The 22,594-nt window shown below is 45.2% G+C and overlaps 1 protein-coding gene across 1 annotated transcript; it reads right to left on the minus strand.

Moving 5' to 3' along the window:
• Positions 1-17,847: 17,847 nt before the first annotated feature.
• LOC125509140 (uncharacterized) lies at positions 17,848-22,441 on the minus strand. Its single transcript, XM_087526165.1, has 5 exons — positions 21,074-22,441; positions 20,902-20,963; positions 20,602-20,795; positions 19,315-19,567; positions 17,848-18,036 (listed from the first exon to the last, which is right to left on the minus strand). Exon 1 carries the CDS (start codon positions 21,551-21,553, stop codon positions 21,233-21,235), a length of 321 nt encoding a protein of 106 aa, XP_087382291.1. The 5' UTR covers positions 21,554-22,441; the 3' UTR covers positions 17,848-18,036; positions 19,315-19,567; positions 20,602-20,795; positions 20,902-20,963; positions 21,074-21,232.
• Between the last annotated feature and the right edge of the window lie 153 nt (positions 22,442-22,594).

Consider the following 22,594-nt stretch of genomic DNA (forward strand, 5'->3'; position numbering starts at 1 on the left):
TCCTATAACTCCCTCTCTTTTCTTCTTTTGGGTTTGTGATTATGGTTTCTTTTCTTTTATTTCTATTTGACAGTTTCTTGATGGACGCTGGAGCACAGGCCGAAGTGATGTCTATGGCTCCGGCCAAAACCGTCGAGGCTCATGGTACGAAGAAGCGTAAGCACCGCGCCGAGACTAGCGCAGACAAGCTCAAAGCCCTCGCCTTGTCCAAGCCCCCCTCTCCGGGATCCCTCATTAAGCAAGTCCAGGTAATATCTCTTCTTGACGATCTTTTTCTCGATCTTGATCGTGTTTTTTCATCTAACACGCAATACTAGTACTAGTAGTACAACTTTCTGGGTGATCTTGCATGTGATTTTTGTGTGCCAAATGACGGTTCTAAATTCCTCTTTTGACCAAAACATGCGAGAGGTTGACACTGATTTCTTATAGATTACTTTCAACTACTCCCTCTATCCCAAATTTCTTGTCTTAGATTTGTCTAGATACGGATGTATCTAATACTAAAATGTGACTTGATACATCCGTATCTAGACAAATCTAAGACAAGAATTTTGGGACGGAGGGAGTACTTTATGAACATCAATGCTACCTTTTAAGAGGGTATATTTGCCTCAGTAACTTGTGTTATGGATATTGCATGTAATCCCTCTGCTCTCATGCCTTTGAAGACATGTTCTAGTGTCTTTGTTCACTCATTTCTGTGCGTATATGTAGTCATATATGGAGTATAATATCGAAAATCATCTTATATTTCTGAACAGAGGTAGTAATAAAATATGGTTTCTATTTGAATTAGAACCAGGTCCGCGGTGGAGATGAAGTTCTCAAAGTCATGCCGTGTGAACTGGAAGACCTGATGATGAGTTCTACCGCTGAACTATCCAGCTGTTGTGTCCTTGTCGCCACGTGTCCTGAACTAGTGTTTTCCTGTAGCATTGTTGTCAGGCGTGTTCTCGAGGCTGTACTTGACCACAACAATTTCCTGGATGTGCCTTCGATTACGAAGGGTGTGGTTCTTGTAAAGCTTTCCAACAAATCTGATGCGGCATGTCTTCATCATCATGTTTATGAGTGGAAAGACCACTCTGTTAGGTTCTCCAAGGTTGACAAGATGGTGATGGTGCATGTAGACATCTCACACGAAGTCCATGGCCTAGTCAGTTATGCGGGGTTCATCCCGTAGGTTGGTGGCAAAAAATAGTCTGCAGAGTTTAGTTAGTGCAACTTTGCTTGTCTATAGTAAGTACTATTGTTTAGTACTTGATTTGTGTTTGTGAACCCTGTATTGTTTATTAGTACTACCGCTTTTGGTGTGTGGTCAGTCCTGAGAACGGTCTATGTTAATGTCTGTCCACTCAATTCAGTCTGTATATTTTGAAGTATCCATATCATATTTTTTGTGAGGACGGTCTATCAATTATGGTTACACTCCAATATCTGTATGCATTGCAGGGTTTATCGCACCCACCAGGATTTCCAGCCCCATGGATGTTCGGTCCATACGATTTTTCACGACCTTCAGACTGTCCTGCTTGTGGGAGTAGGCGGGGCCCCTGCATGCCACGCGTAGTTGGATGATCAATCTTCTGTTTAGTACTTCAACATAGTGATTTCCTGGTAAGGATTCACTCGTGTCACATCAAGTAAATCTTATTGATTTACTGTCTAAATCTTATTGATTTAATGTCACGTTTTCTTTCTTTTCCTGCAATTTTACGATGCAGGTTTTGCCATGTGACATTCATCACATAATAAACCGTTTGGTTTGCTCTACGATGGCTATTTTTGCAGGTTTCACTTATGTCGTGTCAGTAACGAAGGCACTGTCCATCACTTATATTACTGGAAAAAATTGGATCAGTCTGTTGTCTGAGTACAAGATGAATCCCTATGATGAACTGCAGTTTGGTTTAACAAAAACGCCACAATTAGTCCTTCTCGCGTTTAAAAGAAATGAAGAAAAAACTAGATCACGGTCACGGATCCTAGTCAAGTTAGAAAGCTGATCATAGCAGACCAGACACGATCGCCGCTGTCTCGCACAGATCGAGCACCGACAGTTGCTCTAGCACTGACAGCGGCAACAGCTCAGTCTGATCCAGCTAAGGATTGGGCACCGACCGCGTCAGCGGATCAGTCTGATCTACCGGAGGATCGGGCATCAACACCGGCACCTGCTCCGACACCGGCACCAGCTCTACAAGGAGCACCATCTCCGGTAGCAGCAGCGGCTTCGGCACCTGCACCAACACTTGCACTTGCATATGCTCCGGCCCGTGCAGTTGCACCGGCAACAAACTGGGCTGCATTTCACATTTTATATACCAAAGTCCTTACAAAAACCGACATGTCCACCTTCTTGGTAAGCATTGGCCGCCCAAGTGCTTCGTTCTTTTTTCTTTCCATGTTGTTTCACATGATTCACTGTGTTGATCTAACTGTTTGGGTATGTCTTCTTGTTTGCAAACAGAGAATTCCTAGAGCAACGAGGGAGTCGTTCAACAATCCGGGCGACTGTGGCCAAGTTTCTCTTACCATGCGCAGCCTTGGTGTGAATGAACCTGCTCAATATATCGTAAGTACAAAGGATGGTCGCATGATGATTGATGCTAAAGGATGGTCAAGGTTCAAATCTAAATCATATCTTGCGGTAGGGGATGATGTCAAAATTGAACTTTCTCGGTAAGGAGATATGGTCCAAATCAACTTTGAAATTCTTCAGTAGCAGCACGCAACTGCCTAACTGATCTGTCCTCCGAGAGATTTTGATGTAATAATCTGGCATGGTGAAACAAGTGTCCTGTGTGTATAAGTAGTACGATAGTATTATTTATCACATGGTATATCGTTGATAGAATTGCAACTCTGATTGTTGGTTAGGAACTGTCGTTCGATTTCATTCCAACAGCTGCCGTGCTTTATTTAGTTTTGTGTATTCGCCTTGCGACAGCATCTAAAACCAGCGCCGTACCGATCGCTTGCAATATGAAAAGCGCTGAGGTAGAACACATGGGCCCCCAAACATGCAGGGTCGGCCTGCGGCCCAAAGTCCAGAACCTGGTTTCGAGAAGCACTAGCTCAGTGCAGAAGTGGCGTCCTCCTCCTGTTGTGGGCTGGGAGAAGATGAATGTTGATGCTGCGTTATCTCGCAATGGTGAAAGGGGAGCCCTGGCAGTTGTGAGCCGAGATCATACAGGCTTCTTCCTTGGAGCATCGACACTGGTGTGCGAAAGTGTTACTGGTCCAGAGATCCTAGAGGCAATGGCATGTTGCGAGGGGCTATCTCTGGCTCTTGACTTAAACCTGCAACAAGTTTAGATTAGCACCGATTGTTCAGCAACAGTCAAGCATATCGGAGAGGCATACTTGGGGCCCAGCAAAGTTATTATGGACGAGATCAAGATGAAGAAGAATATGTTCCAAACCATGGAGATCATACATGAAAAACGCGAGTGTAATGTTGAAGCACATGTGCTCGCAAAAGCTGCTGCTTCTTTGCCCTGTGGACGCCATCTTTGGCTCACAGGAACCCCCGAAATTATTTGTATACCTATGACTGTTAATCTTCAATAAAGCAGCTTTTATCCCTCAAAAAAAATCTGAGTATTATATTCTCAGCTGAACCCCCATAATGCCGTGCGTTGCAGAGGGAGTATATTTCTCGGCAAGGTGAGCCTGTGATATAAAAGATTTGTATATTTCTTTACAGAGGGAGTATCTCTCTGTCAAAATATATATTTATGTGTAACTAGTTACTCCTGTCTTTCTACTTCCTTTCGCTGATATGTGGGGCAACCGGCAACGGGGTCCACGTGCCATATGCACAAATTAGAGTGCACAACTTCACGGTAGACACACCCCGGTCATAGCGCCGCAGTAATGCCCAATGAGCCGTCAAATCACAACCCCCCCTTTTCCAGCTTTAGCAGTAAGCTAGACGGACGAAGCGGCAATATTTCACTAGGCCTGAATCCCCTTCTCCCTTGTCTGCTTGTTCAGAGAAAACCCCCTCTCGGCGATTGCATAGGGTTTTCTCATGGAGAACCATGTATGAATTCTTCATCCATCCCCGATAAACCCAAGTCCCTTGGTCGCAGGTAATCCTAGGATGGCAGCCGCCGCCATTGATGCATTTTTCTTCCTACTGAATCTAGTGTGTTTCATTTGCAGTGCCCAAAGTGCGAGTACCCTACATGTTTCTGCGCCCTCGACGAGACGCCACGCTTGTTCCTTCTCATCCTAACACAGCATTTTGAAACTCGCACAGTATGTTCCTAGAATCCTCTTTTCTATCCGGGAGGGTGGGGTTTTTTTGAACATGCTGTGTTCTCATATTATTTTTCCTGCAGTGTATTATTTGCTCTGCCAGAACACATGTACTCAAGATGCTCGGCCTTGCCATAACTGAATACACTAGTTTAATGGTCACAGTGAAGACAAGCCATGGATATAAGTTCCGAGTTGGGTTCATGAACCAAGAAGATCGTTGCTTTTTTATGGCCAAACTTGGATAAACTTTCTCAAGTGTTACAGACTGAAAGTTGGCGCACGAATGTTGATGAAAATAGCAGAACCTGGTCTCATCTTCACTGCGATCTTCCACCCCGACGTCGTTCCAATTGTTCATCCATGTTAGTTTTGTATCTGGTTCTTGATTGTTGCCTCGATTACTTCTTAATCCACCTATTCTGTCTAACTAATCACATTTTAACTTTAGAAGTAGCAACGAATCTCTCACGAAGATGCTACTTCTAACTAATATTTTCTTATAATTGGTGGCACGTGTAGGTTTTTTCAGAGTTAAGCAGTCTACTCGTTTGTTACTCTGTAATAACTCGGCTGTTACTAATGGCACTGAAGTTGACTGGATCGACATCCACAAGTTCCTACACTTTATTGATCGTCTTGAGGTCCTTGTGGGGCGTTTCAATGGTGGAAGGCCACGTGGGATATGTGTGCCACTGCTGCACTCGTTGAACAGGTCCAACTGTGTCGAGAAACTTATGGTACGAGCTGTTTTCTGTTATATGTGTTGTTCATAAACTATTGCTTATACACAGTTTTACAGCTGTGATCTTCTTGAAATGGGAACTGCCGAGTTCTATTGTTCCTATACAGATGCCTGACCATGGTCGGGTCAGACTTGCGCTTGGTCACAACATGATGTTTATGTCGACCTACTCAATTCCCCTTGGAGGTGAAAAGATACTTATTCATGGGATGGTCTCAAATAATGAAGGCCCGTCCATCTTGGAGAATAAGACAGAAGATTATGTTCATGCTTCTCCATGGCTCTAAAGCGAATATCCTGTTTATTGACCACGTTGCGAGATGAAGCTGCTTTCAGAGGGTTGTGGATGCGCGGGGTGGCGCCTGAGCCTTGTCCTGGGGCTTGGCGGCCTCACCCTTGGTTAACTGTAGGCAAAGTAGCACTGTTCGAGGTGTGCTTTGTACGGTTGAACCTGTATAAGTACTCATGCTACTTTCAGCTTTAGTTTTTAAGTGCCCCTGCTGGTTTTAGTTAAGGTTGTTAAGTACTCCTACTGCTTTTACAGTCTGTCGTGTTTCTTCAGTCCTGCCTTCCTCCAGCCGCCAAAACCAAACCAACGCCGGCGGGGCCGCCTGCTTCCGCATCCCACGGCTGGCTGCGCCTCAGCGCATGCATCGCCGCCCCACCGTCTCCTAAATTGTTAACGCCGACGTCCTCCGCGCGCTTTGGTGCGCTCGCCGCGGCGCCGCCCTCTCGCGTTGTCAACATGGTCAACAAACAACAGGAATCGGTAGAAGTACGTGGAGAGGATGACAGTAGGGGCCTACCACGTCAGCGTATAGAAAAATAAAATGCTTCCTCCTAGTGTTTTCCTAACATCTGGGACCCATGACATTGTGAGCGTATATAGTCAATAGACAAGAGAACATCACAAGATCGGCTGACACCTGAGACGTAGCTACTCGAGCAGTATTTTTTTGTTTGGTATTGTTGAGACGGAGCAGGGTTTGAACTGGGCTGTGGCCCGTCTAACCCAGGCTTATATTTTATGTTCACCATGTGACCAGCCCAGCTATTTTTTCTTTGTGAAAATGAGCCCAATTTATTTTTTCTAAAGAATACCCAATCCAGGCCTACTTATTTTTCTATGCCCTCATGGGCTGCAACTCTTTCAAGACGCCTGCAAATCTTGAAAATAATATGAAATGGGTTGTAAATATAAAAACAGATGACAAATCGGCAATTACTTTATAATTTCTGAATTTTATTACATTTTCATATTCCTCTTTCACTAGGCATTAATCTAATTTAAATATATCTTCAAAGTACTTTAAATCTGGCTGGACATTTCGGTATTAAAAATAGTTTGGAACCCACAGAAATATGCGAAATTGGCCCTGGCCAACCAAAAAAACGACTGCAATAAATTGCATAAGAAGTTGCCATAAGCTATATATAAATTATTAAAAAAAGGGAGTGGTCTGACTTGTGGGCCTGTTTAGTTGACGCGTATGCAAGATTTTTTTAGTTATTATATACGTCAACAAATGATTCTAGCAGACGTAACCGTTGGATGTCAATCCAATGGCCGTCGTGTTTCTTCAATCTCTGATCTTCTTGCTCCAGCCGCCAAAGCAGCGCCGGCGGGACCGCCTACTCCCGCCTCCCGTGGTCGGCTGTGCTGCTGCGCAGGCCTCAGCGCCCCCTACTACTCCTACCGTTGGCCAGGGCATCCCTCTACTCACCCACACCCCCTGTTATTCTGCGGCGACGGCAGCCTCACACCGCAGCCGAACCGGTGAACGCTCGTACTCCTCTCCGCGTGGGCATCCACTGTCGCGTCTTCCCTAACTCCGCGTCGTCCCCTTCCTATGCCTCGCCGTCGTCCACCGCCGTGGTGCTCTCGGCGTGGCGTGGTCAATATGGTCAATGACCGACTTCCAAAGGAAGAGTACTGTACATGGAGAGGCTGACAGCTGGGTCCACGACAGCCGCAAGGAAGTGCCTCCTTATTACGCGGAAAATAATTATTCCTCCACCTGACAGCGGGGACCCACCGGACGGGCCACCAGTATCTTGTGGAAAAAAATCGTTTCCCCTGACTGCTGGGACCCACCAGATGGGCCACCGTATTTCGTGAAAAAAACGTTTCCCCCGCTGTCAGTTCGGACCCACCGGAATGCCTCCTTATTACGCACAAAAAAATGAATACTCCCCCGGCTAGCTGGGACCCACCTTGGTGGGAGGCTGACTTGTGGGCCTACTAAGTTGACGGGGACGAAGGGCTTTGTCAACTTAGTCAATATGAACGATTCTAGCTCCAGTGACCATACGATGTCCATCCAACGGTCGTAGTGCTTCTTCAACCTCTGGTCTTCTTGCTCCAGCCGCCCAAAGCAGCGCCGGTCGTGTCGCATGCTCCTGCCTCCCGTGGCCGGTTGTGCTTCCACGGAGGCCTCACCACCCCCTACTATTCCCATCGCTAGCCAGGCCCTGCGGCGACGGCAGCCTCACACCGCAGCCGAACCAGTGAACCCTTGTACTCCTCTCCGCGTGGGCTTCCACTACCGCGTCTTCCCCGGCTCCGCGTCGTCCCCTTCCTAGGCCTCGCTGTTGTTGATCGCCGTGGTGCTCTCGGTGCGGCGTGGTCAATGTGGTCAACGACCGACCTCCATCGGAAGAGTACTGTGCATGGAGATGCTGACAGCTGGGTCCACGGCCGCAGCAAGGAAGTGCCTCCTTATTACGCGCAAAATAATTATTCCTCCACCTAACAGCGGGGACCCACCGGACGGGCCACCAGTATTTTGCGAAAAAAATCGTTTCCACCTGACTGCTGGGACCCATCGGACGGGCCACCGTATTTCACAAAAAAAAAGTTCCCCCCGCTGTCAGCTCGGACCCACCGGAAGTGCCTCCTTATTACGCACAAAAAAATGAATACTCCCCCGGCTAGCTGGGACCCACCTTGGTGGGAGGCTAACTTGTGGGCCTACTAAGTTGACGGGGATGAAGGGCTTTGTCAACTTAGTCAATATGAACGATTCTAGCTCCAGTGACCGTACGATGTCCATCCAACGGCCGTAGTTCTTCTTTAACCTCTGGTCTTCTTGCTCCAGCCGCCCAAAGAAGCGTCGGTCATGCCGCATGCTCCTGCCTCCCGTGGCCGGCTGTGCTGCCGCAGAGGCCTCACCGCCCCCCTACTATTCCCACCGCTGGCCAGGCCCTGCGGCGACGGTAGCCTCACACTGCAGCCGAACCAGTGAACCCTCGTACTCCTCTCCGCGCGGGTTTCCACTGCCGCGTCTTCCCCGGCTCCGCGTCGTCCCCTTCCTAGGCCTCGCTGTCGTCCACCGCCGTGGTGCTCTTGGCGTTGCGTGGTCAATGTGGTCAATGACCGACTTCCATCGGAAGAGTACTGTGCGTGGAGACACTGACAGCTGGGTCCACGGCCGCAGCAAGGAAGTGCCTCCTTATTATGCGCAAAATAATTATTCCTCCACCTGACAGCGGGGACCCACCGGACGGGCCACCGTATTTCGCGAAAAAAACGTTTGCCCCTAACTGCTGGGACCCACCAACTACATTTTCGCACGCAAGGAAGTGCCTGACAGTCGGGACCCACCTGGTCGAAGCATACGAAGCGTTGTCATTCTGATCGCGAACGTGTACGTATATATATATACTGGTCGATGTAGAGGCACGCACGTGTCGTAGTAGAGGCGCGCACGTAGCATGTACACATACGTACAGCGGCCAGGGTGCAAGAAAGAAAATACGGCCACGTATGTGTACATACGGGCGGGGTCTCGAACGCCTACTTGCGCATACATACGGCCAGGGCTCGTGTACATGGCTGGGTCGGAACGGAGAAACAACGTTGTCGTCGTGTTCATGGGGAGGCAACGGAATGCGTCGTGTTCATGGGGAGGCAACGAAATGCGTCGTGTTCATGGGAAGGCAACGAAATGCATCGTGTTCATCGGGAGGGCTTGGACGGAACAGGCGATGGAAACGAGGCCTGGCGTACCGCAGAACGGAGGAAACGGCCTTGTGTTCGACCGGCCACGTTCGAAACGGGATCCTGTTGAACGGGAGGGGTCTGGCGTACCGCAAAACGGAGAAAACGGACCTCCTACGGTCGAAACGGGGGTCCTGTTCATCGGGAGGGGTGTGGCGTACCGCAAAACGGACGAAACGGACCTCCTACGGTCGAAACGGGGGTCCTGTTCATCGGGAGGGGTGTGGCGTACCGCAAAACAGGACTCCACGGGATACTGTTCATCTCCACCGTCGACCCCCTCCAGCCTCCACGAGCTACTATTCATCCACCGTCGACCTCCTCCAGTCTCCACCTGTGACTGTTCATCCACGGGCTCCTGTTCATCCAGCCTCCACCGCGCGCTACTCTACCGGCTACTGTTCAATCAACCCTCTCCACGGACTCCTGTTCAACCACCCCCCCACCATCTACTGTTCATCCTGCCCTCCACCATCTACTGTTCATCCTGCCCTTCACGGGGTGGTCCTTTTCATCCAGGCCTCCACGGGGTCCTGTTCATCTAGCCCCAACCGGCTCGATCGATCGGGGTCCTATTCATCTAGAGGCAACACCACAGGGGCCTGTTCATCCACCCCCACCGGGAACTGTTCATCCAACCCCCCCTGCAACGCTCACTGTTCATCCAGAGACAGCATCGATCGGCTTCGGCTAGCAGTAGTAGCGAAGGAATCGCTCGATCAGGTTCAGTTAACAGCCATCGATCGATTGCTCGGGTTCAGTAACGCGTAGCCTACAGTGCAATCGCTCGGGTTCAGTTAGATCCCAACGCCTCGCTCGGGTTCAGTTAGAGCCAACGCCTCGCGCACACACACGCATACGTGTACGAAAGAAACGCGCATCGCTCGGCCCCCGACCTCCCACCGTAACCGGGAACTCCCCGAAATTTTCCTCACCCTCGCTTCTACCATGGTTTTTTCCGTCATGGACGGCCCAAAGAATGTCATGCAGCTGCGTCTCCGGCCCGCCCAGGACGAAAAGCCCATTTTCTGTCATGATTTTTTGTCATAGAAGTAGGAGCCCACCACATCTATGATGATACCAGGTTTTGCACAATTATCGTCATAGAAGTGTCATATGTATGACAGAAAAAAAATCGTTCGGCCCAAAATGTCACTGATGTGTCTTTTTTTGTAGTGAATAGACATACTATCGTCCTCGGGAATATCAAGAATAACAAAGTCCGTTAAAATAGTAACGTTTGCAACTACAACAGGCACATCTTCACAAATACCGACATGTATAGCAGTTGATTTATCAGCCATTTGCAAAGATATTTTAATAGGTGTCAACTTATTCAAATCAAGTCTATGATATAAAGAGAGAGGCATAACACTAACAACGGCTCCAAGATCACATAAAGCAGTTTTAACATAATTTCTTTTAATGGAGCATGGTATAGTGGGTACTCCTGGATCTCCAAGTTTCTTTGGTATTCCACCTTTAAAAGTATAATTAGCAAGCATGGTGGAAATTTCAGCTTCCGGTATCTTTCTTTTATTTGTAATAATATCTTTCATGTACTTAGCATAAGGATTTGTTTTGAGCATATCAGTTAATCGCATACGCAAAAAGATAGGTCTAATCATTTCAGCAAAGCGCTTGAAATCCTCATCATCCTTTTTCTTGGATGGTTTAGGAGGAAAAGGCATGGGTTTCTGAACACAAGGCTCTCTTTCTTTACCATGTTTCCTAGCAACAAAGTCTTTTTTATCATAACATTGATTCTTTGATTGTGGGTTATCAAGATCAACAGCAGGTTCAATTTCGATATCATTATCATTACTAGGTTGAGCATCATCAATAAAATTATTATTAACATTATCACTAGTTTCAGGTTCATTACCAGATTGTGTTTCAGCATCAGAAATAGAAATATCATTTGGATTCTCAGTTGTTTCAGTAATAGGTTCACTAGAAGCATGCAAAGTCCTATCATTTTTCTTTTTCTTCTTTTTAGAAGAACTAGGTGCATCTATATTATTTCTGTGAGAATCTTGCTCAATTCTTTTAGGATGGCCTTCATGATACAAAGGTTCCTGAGTCATTCTACCACCTCTAGTCATAACTCTAACAACATTATCATTATTCTTACTATTCAATTCATTGAGAAAATCATTTTGAGCCTTAAGTACTTGTTCTACTTGAGTGGTAACCATAGAAGCATGTTTACTAATAAGTTTAAGTTCACCTTTGACATTAGCCATATAATCACCCAAGTGCCCAAGCATATTTGAATTGTATTTCAATTGTCTACCAAAATAAGCATTAAAATCTTCTTGCTTAGCCATAAATTTATCAAACTCATCTAAGCATGGGCTAGCAAACTTAGTAAATGGGATTTCAGCTTTATCATATCTATAGAGAGAATTTACCTTTACTACCTGTGTCGGGTTATCAAGACCATGAGTTTCTTCAATAGGTAAAAGATTAAGATCATATATTTCTTCAACAGGCGGTAAATTAAGACCATGTATTTCTTCAATAGGAGGTAAATTCTTAACATCTTCAGCTTTAATACCTTTTTCTTTCATAGATTTCTTTGCATCTTGCATATCTTCAGGGCTGAGAAATAGAATACCCCTCTTCTTCGGAGTTGGTTTAGGAATAGGCTCAGGAACTGGCTCCGGAGATGTCCAATTATTTTCATTTGCCAACATATTATTCAATAGAATTTCAGCTTCATCTGGTGTTCTTTCCCTGAAAACAGAACCAGCACAACTATCCAGGTAATCTCTGGAGGCATCAGTTAGTCCATTATAAAAGATATCAAGTATTTCATTTTTCTTAAGAGGATGATCAGGCAAAGCATTAAGTAATTGGATAAGCCTCCCCCAAGCTTGTGGGAGACTCTCTTCTTTAATTTGCACAAAATTATATATATCCCTTAAAGCAGCTTGTTTCTTATGAGCAGGGAAATATTTAGCAGAGAAGTAGTAAATCATATCCTGGGGACTACGCACACAATCAGGATCAAGAGAATTAAACCATATCTTAGCATCACCCTTTAATGAGAACGCAAATATTTTAAGGATGTAAAAGTAACGAGTTCTCTCATCTTTAGTGAACAGGGTGGCTATATCATTTAATTTAGTAAGATGTGCCACAACAGTTTCAGATTCATAACCATGAAAAGGATCAGATTCAACCAAAGTAATTATATCAGGATCAACAGAGAATTCATAATCCTTATCAGTAACATAGATTGGTGAAGTAGCAAAAGCAGGGTCAGGTTTCATTCTAGCATTTAGGGATTGCTTATTCCGTTTAGCTAATAACCTTTTGAGTTCATAACTATCTTTGCAAGCTAAAATAGCTAAAGAAGCTTCTTGATCAAAAACATAACCCTCAGAAATAACAGGCAAGTCTTCATCATCAATTTCATCAGTATTATCAGATTCAATATTCTTAATCTCTCTAGCCCTAGCAATTTGTTTATCAAGAAAATCACTAAGTGGCACAGTAGTATCAGGCATAGAAGTAGTTTCATCATAAGTATCATGCATAGCAGAAGTAGCATCATCAATAACGTGCGACATATCAGAACGAATAGCAGAAGCAGGTGTAGGTGTCGCAAGCTTACTCAAAACAGAAGGTGAATCAAGTGCATAGCTAGATGACAGTTCCTTACCTCCCCTCGTAGTTGAGGGATAGATCTTGGTTTTTGGATCTCTCAAGTTCTTCATAATGATAAGCAGATATATATCCCAAGTGACTCAAAGAATAGAGCTATGCTCCCTGGCAACGGTGCCGGCAAATAGTCTTGATAACCCACAAGTATAGGGGATCGCAACAGTTTTCGAGGGTAGAGTATTCAACCCAAATTTATTGATTCGACACAAGGGGAGCCAAAGAATATTCTCAAGTATTAGCAGCTGAGTTGTCAATTCAACCACACCTGGAAACTTAATATCTGCAGCAAAGTGTTTAGTAGCAAGGTAATATGATAGTAGTGGTAACGGTAGCAAAAGGTAACAGTAGTAAAAGTAATGTTTTTGGTATTTTGTAGTGATGATAGCAATAGCAACGGAAAAGTAAATAAGCGAAAAACAATATATGGAAATCTCGTAGGCAATGGATCAGTGATGGAGAATTATGCCGGATGCGGTTCATCATGTAACAGTCATAACCTAGGGTGACACAGAACTAGCTCCAGTTCATCAATGTAATGTAGGCATGTATTCCGAATATAGTCGTACATGCTTATGGAAAAGAACTTGCATGACATCTTTTGTCCTACCCTCCCGTGGCAGCGGGGTCCTTTACGGAAACTAAGGGATATTAAGGCCTCCTTTTAATAGAGAACCGGAACAAAGCATTAACACATAGTGAATACATGAACTCCTCAAACTACGGTCATCACCGGTAAGTATCCCGATTATTGTCACTTCGGGGTTAACGGATCATAACACATAATAGGTGACTATAGACTTGCAAGATAGGATCAAGAACTCTCATATATTGATGAAAATATAATAGGTTCAGATCTGAAATCATGACACTCAGGCCCTAGTGACAAGCATTAAGAATAGCAAAGTCATAGCAACATCAATCTCAGGACATAGTGGATACTAGGGATCAAATCCTAACAAAACTAACTCGATTACATGATAAATCTCATCCAACCCATCACCATCCAGCAAGCCTACGATGGAATTACTCACGCACGGCGGTGAGCATCATGAAATTGGTGATGGAGGATGGTTGATGATGACGATGACGACGGATTCCCCTGTCCGGAGCCCCGAACGGACTCCAGATCAGCCCTCCCGAAAGGTTTTAGGGCTTGGCGGCGGCTCCATATCGTAAAACGCGATGATTTCTTCTCTCTGCTTTTTTTCTCCCCGAAACACAATATATAGAGTTGGAGTTGGAGTCGGAGAGGCACCAGGGGGCCCACGAGGTAGGGGGCGCGCCCCCCACCCTCGTGGACAGGTGGTGGCCCCCTGGTCTTCATCTTTGGCAGGTATTTTTTATATTTTCCAAAAAGTGACTCCGTGAAGTTTCAGGTTATTCCGAGAACATTTGTTTCTGCACATAAATAACACCATGGTAATTCTGCTGAAAACAGCGTCAGTCCGGGTTAGTTCCATTCAAATCATGCAAGTTAGAGTCCAAAACAAGGGCAAAAGTGTTTGGAAAAGTAGATACGATGGAGACGTATCAGGAGGCTTGCGCCTTTTCGATCTAGTGTCATTGTTATGCTCAGCCTTCTTAAGACAAAACTTCTCTAACATTGTCTGTACCCAGACCTAACTTGCTATATGTACTTCTAATATGGGTCCTCGTGACATGGATTTGTATATAAAGATTTATGTTTAATTTGTGTCGTAGAGTTAGGTTGTGATATTAACGTGGAGTCACCGTTCGTGATAGTGCATGTTGAGTGGATGATTAGTGCACGATTATAAACGGGAGCGTCACAATATGACACATTGTCAAGGTTCATAGAACGACTTTACGCACACATGGGAGTTGGCACGTTCTGCTAGGAGCCGCTACCAACTATCGACTCTGGTCTTGTCCATGTGTATGTGAACCTATAAGATCGCACACTTAAGGGGCAGCAGCCCATTTGGATTGGATATGAGTGGAAAATGGGTATGGACTCCTAGTGGGGCTCAAGTGTTGAGCCCACCTCGGAGGTCTATATAAAAGGGAGTGGGCACACCACTTAGGTTTGATCTTTGTCCTCCTTGGACAACCGCCACCGCCGCTCCCCATGCCCCAATATCGAGCATCCGGACCTAGCAGTTCGTCGCCCGACGCTGCCCCCCGTACGTGTGGATACCTTGGAGGCATCGCATCTGCGGTGCTTGGACGAATTGTTCGAGGGAACCGTAAGGGTCTGTTTGAGGGATCCATGGGGAGTTGTTCGCGGGAGATCACCAACTCTACTTTCGCTACGATGATTGCACGTCTAGTGATAAACCCGATCTCGTGATCTATTTCCAGTAGTATGATCTCGCGTGCGCAGTAGAGCATTTTCATTTGGCGTTAGTGTTTGTGTACCTCTAGTTCCAACAGGTTGAAGTCAAGGCCGAGAGTCAATGATAAACTCGGTGTCTCAGACAGTTGCTTACTCGCAGCAATGTGATCCAAGTCCATCATGTTTCGATGCGCCATAACATTTGTCGTTGGCAATGATATTTTTACTAACTGCTAAACAAACACCTTCACCTTAGAAGAAACATCAATACTCCAAAGTTTGGTCCAACTTTTCCTTGATCATTGCACATCTGAATTCCCCTACTTGTTCTCCAGCCAAGCCTCTCTTTGAGATTTTGTGTCTACCAGCAATCTATAAGCCGATCTGGTCGAGAATCTCCCTGTCTTCTCATAATGCCAAGCCCATGTGTCGTCCTGGGTAACCATACTCAAGGGTATATTCAGGACGGCATCTTCATCCATCATAAGTAGGTGGGCATGAATCATAGTACTATCCCATGAGCATGTCGCATCATCAATTAGTTCACTAACCCTCTGAGGTGGATGAGAAGAAATCAGATACACCAGCCTTAACTTGAAATCCGTAGGGATACAATTATCGCCAAAATAGCTTGTCTCATTCCCAATGCCAACTCGATGATAATCCCGAGCTTAAATACATCACGACATTCACATAGGGCTCTCCAAATAGAAGCGAAGAAAAGTAACAAAGAGGAAGGAAAACTAGAAAAATAGAGAGAATATTTAAAATGTTTCTAAAATATAAAATAATGTCCACAATTTTTGCAAACATTGTTAAAAACATTTACATACTTGAAAAAATACTCGTGAATTTAAAATTTTATACAATTTGTAGAATATTATTGAATTTCAAAAATTCTTCCCAAAAATTTCAGAAATGTCCTCTAATTTTAAAAGATGCTCACGAATTTAGAAAATATTTCCAGATTTCAAAAGAACTTCCCCGAATTTCAGAAAATGTTCACAAATTTGAAAAATATTCATGAATTAAAAAATGGTCACGATTTTAAAGATTTGTCTATGGATCAATGTAGGATCGCCACATTCACCTACGGATAGGCTCAACCGCATCGCACAACCAATTCACTCACGAATGCAATTACCTCGATGCATCAGGAGGCTCCATTATTATTTTTCTACATGAGGAGGCTCCATTCCCAAGGAGTTTAGTAGTGACTTAAGATATACGGAGTATTTTTTTGCGGGGAAACTTAAGATATTTGTCCCGAGTAGGAGGTTGACCTATATATAATTTTATTTCTTTAGCAAAAGGATCTATAGCCCAATTCTTTTACAAGATTCTCCCAGATTTTGGAGAGCAACTAGTTAACGAGCGCTCCTTCCGGAGCCTCGCAACGATCAGCGCCACTTGACGCGCTCTCAGCCATTCGCCACGTGTCGCGCTCTGGATACTACCTTCGGATTTTATTTTTTAATTTTTTCGCACGCATTTTCGGCTTTTTAATGGTTTTTTTCGACGTTTTGATTTTCCCCCGGTCTTTCTTAGCTTTTTGATAAATAAAAATTTGCGCGAAAAAACGTGTTTTCTTTTTTTTCGTGAAAGTCACGGTTTTTCTTCCGCGAGAGGCACGATTGTGCTTTATCGAGAGTCACGGCCGTGCCTTTCGGAAACGAAAAGAAAACACGTTTTCTGTTTTTTTTTCTTTCGCGAGAGTCACGGTTTTGCTTCCGCGAGAGACACGGTTGTGCTTTCGCGAGAGTCACGGCCGTGCCTCTCGGAAAGGGAAAAACGAAACACGTTTTCTGTTTTTTTTTCTTTCGTGAGAGTCACGGTTTTGCTTCCGCGAGAGGCACGGTTGTGCTTACGCGAAAGTCACGGCCGTGCCTCTCGGAAAGGGAAAAAATACGTGTTTCTGTTTATTTTTTCTTTCATGAGAGTCACGGTTTTACTTTCGCGAGAGGCACGGTTGTGCTTTCGTGAGAGTCACGGCCATGCCTCTCGGAAACGGAAAAAAAACACATTTTCTGTTTTTTTTCCTTTCACGAGAGTCACCGTTTTGCTTCCACGAGAGGTACGGATGTGATTTCGCGAGAGGCACGGGTGTGCCTCTTTCGAAAAGGGAAAAAAACCATGCTCCCGGTCGGTTTTTTCATTCTTTTTTTTTTAAAAGTTTGTCAAAACCTATCAACATGGTATCTAGTTTTGGAGATATCGCCGCGAGGAATCCAATAATGAAAACGGTTCGAGATTTGGACGCACAGTTTAAGAGATAAAACGTTTTGAATAAACGGATCTACGAAAAAAAGAAAAAACTCATAGGTCGCGACAAGTGGCGCGCTGAGTATTTCTTAATTAGTGACTAGTAGAACGCCCGTGCTTTGCTACAGGCTACAATGCATGCATATAAATGAATCAAACAAATGATAAGGTCAAAGCTGAATTTAGTATATTAGGTGCACGTGCAATGTCATAAGTCAAGACCCTTGTCTTTGAAAGGTGCCTGTAAGGGTCTTCAAATATTCTTTTTGAACATCGACATAATTCATCTCCATCTCTCATACTCTATGAAAACAAACACATATATAACGACACCTTTTGTATTATCATGGGCCAAGGAAGATGATCCCTCCAGACCTCTCATGCCCTCTCAATAAAACAAGTTAAAATGTCCCTTTGTGGTCCATTTCACTTCATGATCAAGCACAAATGTGCAAATCCTTAATGTTTTTCAGTAGTTGAAGATTCTTTTTCTTTTAAGTTTGACAACTTTGTTTAAATGATTATCATATCCTTTACAAGAACTGGAACCGGGAAAAAATCGTGAAGCGTTAAATAGAATTCACAAATAATAGTAACCAACGGTTGTTTCTAAAATTCAATTCCATTGCACTATATTTCTTAAAGGGAAAGACATTTAATCAAATACAGATAAAATGTCAGATAATACTATGCCATCATCTCGCAAGCTATATGGATTTGAATCAGACAGCTAAAAACTTATCAAGAAGCCTTTCATCACCTCCTTGGCCTTGAGCGACCAGATGTAGCACACTGCCAAGAGAAAGGGATTAATAAGATGTGATATTTTGGTCATGCTGCGTAATATCATATTTAGAATTTAACCATATTTCCATTCCTCTCCTAACATGGAGGAGCAAACATATAATGTATGATTATCACTTGGAATATATCTCAGCAACAAATCATCAACAAAATACACAATATATTACTCCCTCCGTCCGAAAATACTTGTCATCAAAATGGACAACAAGGGATGTATCTATAACTAAAATACATCTACTTGTAAAAAGGGCAAACTTTGAGGCACAACACAAAATTCCGACGTGTACAATATATCAACTTAAAAATGTAAACTTTGAGATGCCGCAAACACCGGATGCCCATATGTAAAAATGACAAAAGGATAAATAGGAACAAATTCTACAAGCAGGATACTCAACTATTTGGATATATCAGTATGTTTTATTTGTTCATTTATGATTTGTAGATAGGCAGCTGCATGATTCAAAGATCAAGCGATTGCCATTTTCAACAACATAAATGGGGAGTGGGGGGTGGGGGGCATAATATTCACGTCAAGAATATAACAATGGGAGGTGAAGCTGACTCTAACAATAAGGCGATGAAGTCTACTTGAAACAAGAGTACATAGTTCTTTCCTTCACTAATCGCCACAAAATTTTAGCATGTTGTCTCACCTGATTTATAAAGCATTTTCACACCTGACTCCTTGATCATGTCATTCATGAATAAAAAAATACATAAGTAACTCTCCGCTTCAGAACTGTACTTGGCAATTTGCCATTTTTTAAAATAATATGCTATTATGATGAACTACAAAAGGTGAAACAAATGTCTGTCCTTATTTTAAGAACCCTACACTTGATAAAGTATAGGAAATATCTAGATAATCATAAATTTAACTGAAGTTCAGGGATGCATAAGCAGCAGTAAGAATCAAGTGTGTTAACTTGAGGATACCCTCAAACTTTCTATAGATTAAAATCTGCAAATATTCCTTCAAGTCAAAGAAACTGTTATATTAAATTTCCTCATGGAGAGGTCACCACATTTTCTTCCATACTTGCTTTGAAAAGGCGTTTAATATGTAATCTGCATTTGACTAAATAAGTTTCTATGTTGAGCTTCCAAATCATCCCCTAAATTTAAAGCCTAGACAATCTGTGAGATACTAAATGACTGAACTTCCCTGAACCTTGTACTCATACTACAGTAAAAAAACTGCCCACATGATAAATTCTGACATTTGCTGGTGTGGAAAGGATAACAAAAGCTGCCGCTACATACCTTGACATACGGCAGCAACGTTGTCGATGGACACGAACCAAGCCTCGCAGGTTGTTTGCTCTAGGTCCATCTCTTTTGTAAATCTCAAATTGAGTTGAATTGTTGCTCTTGGTCAATGAGAGGCGAGATCCATGGAGGGAGATTGGATATGTGGGTTAGAACTTGGTCTTGAACACGGCGTGGGGACGCTGTGAACGCAGTCAGGGCGCAGCTGGTAGAAAGTCAAGGAGGAATCATCCGCCGAGTCCTTGTCCTATAGACCAATGATTATTAGTATAAAATATTTCAACAACTCATTTTCTAGTGTTAGATATATACCACAGTAAGAAAAAAAATACGCATAGATGTGGAATAATATCCAATCTAAAAACTTAGTTAATTTGTAAACTATTTATATTTACAGCATGATGGGGTCGAAGTTCACGAGGTTGTTCGGCCTAAAAGGCAAGCGGTATGGACAAGCGTGGATTTCTAGCCTAGGTGTCCTTTAGGAGCTCGATGGCTGGAGGATCTCCATTAATCAATTGTCTCTAAGCGCAACCAGGTTCGCCTCATGGTCACGGTCATATGCAGATCGAGATTGATCTCAAAACTCCTCAGTCATCACCATAAGTCGCAACAGAAAGAACTCCATCGTACTTGAGGGCGCTGGGTCCTCGGTCTTCTCGGCCATGGGAGATGCCGACGGTGGGCTCCTTCCTGCCACAGCCGTCAGTGCGGCGGAAATAGGGTGTTTGTGACAACATTTATTACGTATTTAAAATAGAGAAGCATTTGAGAGTAGCTAAAAAAAAAGTAACAATTGCTATGGTTAATAGATTGTTATATTGGTGATATATAACTGAAGTCCTGAACCAACCCATCATATTGGTTGATGTCAAAAAAAACATAATACTGTTAGTCTGCATCTTTGTTTCATTCCAAAAAGAAAGTTCAGATGCTTGTTTTTGTGATGTCTTTGACATCTCCACAATGATGGATTTACCTTTTATGTGGCCAAAGCACTGTCAGAGTATGCATCATCTTATAATTGCTCAAAAAGTATTGCGTGTGTTAGAAGTTTGAATTAGGATTCAATCAAAGAACCTGGTAATAGTTGAACATAAATTAGGATAAAATTGCAATAATAATGGCCATCAATAGTTGCAACAGGAAGAAGAGGAAGATGGACATCATGCAGGTTTGCAGGTTTACCAATAACAATGTTCACCAATAATTATTATCACCAACCATAGCTGTTTTCTGTTTGTAATAGGAATGTTTAGGAAATTAGAAGCACAAACTCACCTTCTAACACACATGAGCACACCTGCACATATGGTGCTTCCTTCTGGCCATTTTCTAGGTGGCTTCCTCTCATCCTCGAGGCACCAAGAATCACGCAGGATAGCGGCAAAAATCACACTCACAGGCAGCATCGCCACAAGCACACACAACAGCGGTCAGCGGCACATCACACGCACGCGCACACACACATGCACCTGCGTCAGCAAGCACACGCAGAAACTGAGAGAGAGAGACGGAGAGAAAGTGGTGTGTGTATGTGAGAGAGAGAGATAGAGAGAGAGAGAGAGATGGAGATAGTACCAAATCCGAAGCGACATGCAGCCAATCAGCCAAAATTTCATGCCTTCTATGATAATGTATACCTGAAGCATTCCATGTCAGAATATTTTCAGTGGCCTCAGCAACAATTGGCTCAACAATTTATAGATTTACTGCTAGGAGTGTCTTAAGGGGAGACTTGGCACAAATATACCTGTTGGAGGGCACTTCCAATTGGTGGCAATACTATGTTAGCTTTCTCCTCGGATGAGTTCAGCAAATCTTTAACATTTGGTGGCAACGACGACTTGGCCGAGCCATAGTAGTATACGAGGGACGACGTGGTTGCACTGCCCAGTGAGTGAATCCTCTGCTACAACAATTGAACATCAGTCGCCACGGCACCAGCTCCGGCCACCTTATCCTGAAATGCACCGGAAACGTCCGGGACCCCACCAGCGGCCTGCTTCTCGGTGGCTGCCACCAAGGACGTGAGGCTACCAGCGACTCCCCTTATCGCCTTCCTGTAGGCCCCGAGAGCGTCGTACGCCGACAGCCTGAGCTTGTCGTAGCCTTCGGTGAGAGCGTCCTCCGCCTGGAATATCTGCTTGCTGAGCTTGTCGATGAACCTGGCCACGGACTCCTCGACGCCGGTCGCGTCGGCCGGGAACGTGGTGGGCATCTCCGCGTCCATCAGGCCTGCTGCGCGGCATCGTCGGTGACCGCACCGACCACAGCGTCCGCGGCCAGGTCAACGGCGGAGACGGGCATCAGCGGCGGGTCGACCCCGGCGCGCCAGAGAGGGTCGGGCAGCTCGGCGGCCGAGGCAACCTCGGCACGATGTCGTCGGGCGCGCCGGCGTAGGGGAGAAGATGGCGGAGTCGGAGAAGAGCGGGCGGTCGGGCACCGCCTGCGTGACGAGCGGGTCGGCGGGGAAGGACCTGAGCGCGCCGGCCTCGACCCTCCGCAGCGCCCGCGCGCCGGCGGTCACTGGGCAGAGGGGGGAGCATGGGGTGGGCGCGGCGGAGCAGAAGGGCAGCATGGCGGGAGGGGTGCTGGCATCAGATGGGTGTGGGGCGGCATCCCCGAGGGGTCCCCAAGGCGATGCGTGATCCGGCGCGGCGGGAGGGGCTGGCCCCGAGGAGCGGCGAGCAGGCGTGTCCATCGATCTGGAGCCTGGCCAGCGCCAGGGGCTCAGGGGATCGGCGTCGGCTCCTGAAGGGGATCGGTGTCGGATCCTGGACGTGGTCGGCGGCGGCTCCTCAACGGGATCGGCGCCGTCTCCTGAAGAAGATCGATGGCTCCCATCGAAGTAGCCAGGGATCGGCGGCGGCTTGATGGGCGAGGGCGGCGGCGAAGGGATGGATCGGCGGCGGCTTGATGTGCGAGGGTGGCTCTCGCTCGAGGGCACGCAGGCTTTGCTCGTTCGTGCGTACGATTCGTGGATGGAGGGCGGCGAGTGAAGCGCGGATGGAGGGCGGTGAGTGAAGCGCGGCGGCAAAGGGAGACCTCGCTCGAGGGCATGAGAGGTCGCTCGTACATGCGGGCGATAGGTTTAGGTTTCTTTGGCTGGTTAACTTTGGTAGGTCTTTTTTCGTTGGTTAATTTTTATAAGTTTATTTTTTATACGTGGGCGGGTGCGGGTTGGGGCCTCAGGAGAAGGTTTTTTTGGTTCATGATGGATAAATCAGAGATGGAAGGAGGTATAAAAAAATCAGAAAAGATGGGACTAATA

This window comes from Triticum urartu, chromosome 5A, assembly GCF_056163025.1.
Source record: "Triticum urartu cultivar PI428250 chromosome 5A, HENAU_Tu73, whole genome shotgun sequence".
In the NCBI taxonomy this organism is placed as follows: Eukaryota; Viridiplantae; Streptophyta; class Magnoliopsida; order Poales; family Poaceae; genus Triticum; species Triticum urartu.

What these genes read in the sequence shown, in the direction of transcription:
- LOC125509140 (XM_087526165.1), bottom strand. Translation starts at nt 21,553, where the DNA reads ATGGACGCGGAGATGCCCACCACGTTCCCGGCCGACGCGACCGGCGTC.